We start from the raw sequence: 7005 nt of genomic DNA, 5'->3' as shown, positions 1-7005 counted from the left end.
GAGTTCATAGCAAAATTGATGGGAGCACATGCTAGAACTGGAAATCATACTAAGATAGAAGGGGGGCCTAGTGGGACTGGAGGTCATACTAAGATAGAAGGGGACCGGGTGGGACCGAATGTCATACTAAGATAGAATGGAAACCTGTTGGGACTGGGGTAAATACTAAGATAGAAGGGGGGACCTGGTGTAACTGGAGATCACACTAGCATAGAAGGGGGACCTAAAGGGACTGGGGGTCATACTAAGATAGAAGGGGGAACCTGGCAGGACTGGAGGTCATACTAAAATAGAAGGAAGAATCTGGTGGGACTTGGGGTCATGCTAAGATAGAACGGGGAGGGGGACCTGGTGGCACTGGAGGTCATATTATGATACATAGGGGGACCTGGAGTGACTGGAAGTCATGCTCAGATATAAGGGGGAACATGGTGGGACTGGAGGTCATACAAAGATAGAAGGGGGCCTGGTGGGACTGGTGGTCATAGTAAGATAGAAGGGGGGCCTGGTGGGATTGTAGGTCATAGTAAAAAAGCATGGAGACCATTTGAGACTATTACAGGGAAAATACTAATATAGAAGGGGGACCTGGTGGGACTGGAGGTAATACTATGATAGAAGAGGGACCTAAAGGGATTTGAGATCATACTAGGATAGAAGGAGAACCTGGTGGGACTGGAGGATATACTAAGTTAGAAGGGGGACCTGGTGGGACTGGATGTCATACTAGCATAGAAGGGGGACCGGATGGGAGTAGCGGTCATACTAAGATAGAAGAGGGGACCTGGTGTGTCTGGGGGTCACACTAAAATAGATGGGGGGACCTGGTGGGACTAGAAGTCATAATAAAATGGCAGGGGAGACCTGGTGGGATTGGAGGTCATAAAAATCTAGAAAATGGCCCTGGTGGGACTGGAGGTCATACTAAGATAGAAGGGGGACCTGGTGGGTCTGGGGGTCACACTAAAATAGATGGGGGGACCTGGTGGGACTAGAAGTTATAATAAAATGGCAGGGGAGACCTGGTGGGATTGGAGGTCAAAAAAATCCAGAAAATGGCCCTGGTGGGACTAGAGGTCATACTAGGATAGAAGGGGGGACCTGGTGGGATTGGAGGTCATAAAAATCTAGAAAAGAGCCCTGGTGGGACTGGAGGGCATACTAGGATCGAAGGGGGGACCTGGTGGGACTGGAGGTCATACTATGATAGAAGGGGGACCTGGTGGGATTGGAGGTCATAAAAATCTAGAAAAGGGCCCTGGTGGGACTGGAGGTCATACTAAGATAGAAGGGGGACCTGGTGGGACTGGAGGTCATACTNNNNTTGAGATCATACTACGATAGAAGGAGAACCTGGTGGGACTGGAGGATATACTAAGATAGAAGGGGGACCTGGTGGGACTGGAGGTCATACTAGGATAGAAGGGGGACCTGATGGGACTGGTGGTCATACTAAGATAGAAGGGGGGACCTGGTGGGTCTGGGGTCACACTAAAATAGATGGGGGGACCTGGTGGGACTGGTGGTCATACTGAGATAGAAGGGGGACCTGATGGGACTGGCGGTCATACTAAAATAGAAGGGGGGACCTGGTGGCTCTGGTGATCATACTAAGATAGATGGGGGGACCTGGTGGGACTAGAAGTCATACTAAGATAAGAGGGGGACCTGGTGGGACTGGAGGTCAAACTAAGATAAAAGGGGGATGTGGTGTGACTGGCAGTCATACTAAGATATTAGGAGGATCCTGGTGGGATGGAGGTCATAGTAAAGTAGAAGAGGGAACCTGGTGGGACTGGTGACCATACTAATTTAGAAGGGACGACCTGGTGGGACTGGAGGTCAAGCGATGATAGAAGAGGGACCTGGTGGGACTGGAGGTCATACTAAGGGACCTGGGGGGACTGGAATTTATACTTAGATAGAAGGGGGGCCTAAAAGGACTGGAGGTCATAAAAAGTCAAAAGAGGGACCTGGTGGGACTGGAGGACATATTAGGATAGAAGGCAGGCCTGGTTGGACTGGAGGTCCTACTATGATAGAAGGGGGAACCTGGAGGGACTCGAGATCATACTAAGATAGATAGGGGGATCTGGGTGGACTGGGGGTCATACTAAGAGAGAAGGGGGGACCAGGTGGGACTGGAAGTCATGCTAAGATAGATGGGGGACCTGGTGGGACTAGAGGTCATACTATGATAGAAGAGGGACCTGGTGAGTCTGGAGGTCATACTAAGCTAAAAGAGGGACCTGCTGGGACTGGATGTCATACTAAGATAGAAGGGGGACCTGGTGGGATTGGAGGTCATAGTAAAATAGCATGGAGACCATTTGAGACTGGGGAAAATACTAATATAGAAGGGGGACCCGGTGGGACTGGAGGTCATTCTAAGATAGAAGGGGGACCTGGTGGGACTGGAGATCATACTACGATAGAAGGAGAACCTGGTGGGACTGGAGGATATACTAAGATAGAAGTGTTTGTGGGATGGGAAGGGGGAATAACACTTTCATTCAGATTAGACTCAGGACATCTTTCACCTAAAAATGAGAATAAAATCAAAGATCAGATGTCCTTCCACCAGGATGAAGCTTTGATTTATTTTAAATATTGTTTCCTATTCTAGCACAACATCTGTCTTTGGTGCACTTTCCCTCTCCCCTATTTATAAACTTGCACTTTGCTATGTGAATGCTCTCTATTTCTTCACCCTGTAGTGTCCATGCTGCTATGATACAACAGATATACATACCCCACCCATCCTGGCCTTACAATTCCCTCTTTTCTCTCCACAATTCTCCGTCAGGCTGCGCCTCCTCGCTGGATTTTCTGACCGGATGGGGAATAATGGCCCTGCTACTTTCTCTTTGTACTTGTTGTTTCTATGGCTGAAGGAGGTGATCAGCAGAAGGTACAGAGTGCAGAACAGAAACAAAATTCATTCTCTGTCTGGGATTTGCAAACATTTCCCAGCAGGGGCACTCACGTACTGTTTAACCATTTCATCCTCAGACATTAGACACCCCTTACACTCCAGATCACTTTTCACATATCTTCTCTTTAGCTTTCAGATTTGCCAATTGATATGTTATTACTAAACAAAAGAGTGAATGTGACTTTTTCCATGCATTCACTGGTGGTGAATCAATCACTAACGTCTAAGTACATGCATCTGGAAGATTCATGTGCAGTGAATCTGTTACTTTCGACCTAGGTTACCGGTGTAACTTTAAATACAAAATAAATCTTTTTACTCTCTCACTTCTCCTAGGTATAATGACATTCACATGATTGCAGTTGAATAATCAGTTTGTTACATTCCGCACGACCAATGATGGGACCTGAGCATGTATTAATCCAATGAAATTGCTTTTGAGCGTGTGATCCTTTGTCTCAGCCCGGAGGGTTTGAAGTCAGATATCCCTTTCCCTTAGTGGTCCCGGATCCCAAGGCTGCACCTCACTTTGATGGAAGCCCTGCTAGTCAATCAATACTCTTTCCTTTTTTCCCCTGATGAAGCAGGATATACCAGCAAAACGTGTTGGATATATTTGTATAAATTGTATAAAGGTAAAAATTATCTTTTGTTTAAAACTATTTTTCCATCTTTACGACCCAATCTCACGTCTTTGCAGTGTGAGATTGGATAACGCAACCACTGAAATTAAGAAGATAGAGGAAGATGGAAGAAGGATTACTGGACGGCACAGGACCCTAAATAGAGAAGCCCCAGAGGGATCCAGCGATCTGCGGAAGCTAGGGTATGCTAGGTTTTTCTTTTTTAGTTTAATTCTGCTTTAAAACATTTGACATAGTCACATTGTTTTACATTTACAAAGTTAGCAGTTTATATAGGGTGTCCTAAAGTCACTACGCACTTCCTTTTTTCTATTTTGTTCCAAATCAATTGGAGAGACTTGAGGCCATCAGCACATGACAACTTAGGTTTTCAATTTTTTTGTAAGCGTATGTTTGCTGTTGTGTTGTTGAAGTTTTTCAGTCCCCAACTGCAGTTCATTGCAAGTTTGAGAAGCTTTATGGCCGTCACACTGCTCCAACACAATTTACACTATCCTGGGGAAGTCTGGGATCTGTTCTTGACAAACCACACAGGGAAAGGACCGCTACTACTACCACCGATGAAAACACTGAACATTTGGAGCAGGTAAAGTCCATCCGAAGAGCTGCAGTGGAACTCGGCATCAACAAAAACCTTGATTCAGCTGATACTCTGTGGATATCACTGGCAGCACTTTGGTTCAGGGGTTACCCCTCGGGCTTTTGCAGCGCTAGGTCCCAGGTTCAAGTCTCGGCCAGGGCACTATCTGCATGGAGTTTGCAGGTTCTGTCTGTGTGGGTTTCCTCTGGGTACTCTGGTTTCTTCCCACATTCCAAAAACATGCAGGTAGGTAATTGGCTTCCCCTAAAAAACTGACCTTAGATGGTGGTAATGACATATGACCATGGTAGGGACATTAGATTGAAGCCCCTTTGAGGTACAGATAGTGACATGACTATGGACTTTATACAACGCTGCGTAATATGTCAGAGCTATATAAATATTGTGTAATAATAAGGCTTTGGAGAAAGCTCTAGCTGTACTGACATCAGGTTGTTAAAAAAGTGGAGGATTATGATGCTTGTGTGGCAATGTGTGAATCACTTCTACACCAAAACCACCATCAGCCCTTGGAAAACTAATGGTTCAGCAACGAGTCTCTTTCATCAGTCTGGTCGAGTTAATTGACACAACTGTCGAATTGCCTGCTCCTTCAATAGTGGTGATAGTACCGGGCCTTCTGCTGTGTGGTTTATCAAGAACAGATGCTGTTTCCAGAAATTTGCCATGGATCGCGTACATTGTGCATGCCTTGGAGCAGTATGATGCCCATTAAGCGTCTCGAATTTGCTCTCAAGTGCAGTCGAGGACTGATAATGACAATGGTTAAAAGAATAAAACCCTTACAAAAACTGCTAAGCCTAAGTTGTCATTCGCCGATGGCCTGAAGTCTCTCCGAATGATACCTGGAAGGAAATAGAAAAGAGAAAGTGTGTAGTGACTTTTGGGACACCCTCTATAAATTCTGCTTTTCAGATTAAAAGTGCTAGCTGTGAGAAACGTTGGTGAAACGGTGATCAGATCTTCACCAGAATCCTATAGAGCATATAAAGTAGTGCATTGCTCTCTGATGTCTGCACGGCACAAGGCTTTGTTCTCTGCTGCTCAGAGGAAATGGAGCCAACCTCTCATATAGGGCATTGTCCACACCTCTGCTGCTTTCACTTATGATTTCCTAGAAATGATTCTGATTTTATAAACTTGTTTCATAGAATACGAGTGGAGGATGTTCTCATACCGCACTACAACTGACTGACTGGCAACCTTAAGACCACATCCTAGAAAATGACCTAGAAGTGGAGCAAACAAAAATGAATATTACTGATACACATAACAAGATAGGATAATTCTGGGGATTTACAGAGAAGGACAAACAAGGACCACATTGTTCCATGTAAGGTGAATACTTTCACATACTCTGGCCCATGGAACCCATCATGCCGGGGTGTACATTATACCCGCTAGGGGTGCTTGAAACAATAAAATTCTGAATTGGATCAAATCCTGTGTATAAATTCCGGAATAGTTGAGAAACCCGGCTGGTTTCAGGAATTCTAACTTGGAATTTGATGAAAGGTATAGTAGGGCTCAGCCAATCAGCTGTCATTGTCCAGTGGCTGTCTAACCAATGACAGATTGGTTTTGGTCAGATTTCGAGCTGAAGTTTAAGGTCAGAATAGCTCCCATTTGACCTGAAATTAACCACTGCTATCTTGAATCAATCATTGTACTCCGTGATATATATAATATCATAGGGAATGCTGTACTCTGTATGCTGTGCTGGATAATACATAATCCATACGAATTCCTATCAGTACCCACAGTATGTCAGTGGTCAGTATGTTCAGGCAAAAATATAACGAAATGGGGTATAAAAGAGCCGTATGTGCAGGGGAGACAGATGGCATATATATAATGAGGGGCACAATGTACAGAAGAGAAATCAGGACAGTATGACAGTATGAAAGTGGGCATTATGTATGTAAGTAATCCAGGTAAGGATTAGGGGTATGATAGGGGGCAGCAAGCAATGGAAAAGAGTGCATAGGGTATGATTGGTAAGTATATGCAGGAGAGTAGTGCAAGGGGTAAGTATGTGGAGCAAATTGTAAAGGGGCAATTATATGCAGGAAAGCAATGTTCAGGGAAAGATAGAAGGTGATATATGCAGGAGAGGAGTACACAGAAGAAATGCTATGCTTCACGTTTACCATTTTGCTTTGCTATTGGAAAAGTTCTCCCCCACATTCTTTGGTGATTGTTAGTTATTCTCACCTTGAACGTTAAGCGTTTTAAGTTCCAGTCCAATAATACTATACCTGTCATTGACAAGTATAGTAGGCTTAGCCAATACTCAGACTTAGATTTCTCGGTGGCTTCAGCCTGAGTTTTTTTTAATTCTGAGCACCTCTGTTCTCATCTGGCGGTGAAATTATTACTCCTGTACAGATGTAGTGGAGGAATTGGTGTAATATATTCCATGCTTGTTCTCGAATTCTAAAATATTTTTATGGCACTTTGATGTCACTAAATTTCTCATTGTTTTGTCTTGCTAAGAAAAGGGACATTTCGGGGAAACTCCGAATCCTTTTTTTTTATAGCTTGACTAGTTATTATAAAAGAATCTTTCACTTTCGTTTCAGTATCAGTCTCTTCATTTTTTTTCCAGCGTGAGGTGCAGATTTTTTGTCCTGGAAACCAGATTGAAGATGAATATTGATCAGCTAAAGGAATACATTCGTTTCTACACTCTCAATAAATGCCCCCAAGGCAACCAGGGCTTCAACCGAGTTCTCCTGCAGCTGTTTGGCTACCTGGGACATGGCAAATCCTCCCTTATTAACTCCTGTAAATATGTGCTACAGGACAGGGATACAGAGTTCACC

The 7005-nt window shown here is 44.3% G+C and overlaps 1 protein-coding gene across 1 annotated transcript in view; it reads left to right on the top strand.

The window, feature by feature from the left end:
- Nucleotides 1–6769: 6769 nt before the first annotated feature.
- LOC140334818 (uncharacterized) overlaps nucleotides 6770–7005 on the top strand; it is a gene marked incomplete in the record, with an annotated part of 6534 nt that continues 6298 nt past the window's right edge. The window contains 1 exon segment of the mRNA XM_072417065.1: nucleotides 6770–7005. Within this exon segment, the coding sequence (XP_072273166.1) occupies nucleotides 6829–7005 (177 nt within the window).

Source organism: Pyxicephalus adspersus, chromosome 7 (assembly GCF_032062135.1).
Source record: "Pyxicephalus adspersus chromosome 7, UCB_Pads_2.0, whole genome shotgun sequence".
Classification (NCBI taxonomy): Eukaryota; Metazoa; Chordata; class Amphibia; order Anura; family Pyxicephalidae; genus Pyxicephalus; species Pyxicephalus adspersus.
The sequence above is the reverse complement of the archived record's forward strand: the minus strand, read 5'-3'. Positions and strand labels throughout refer to the sequence as shown.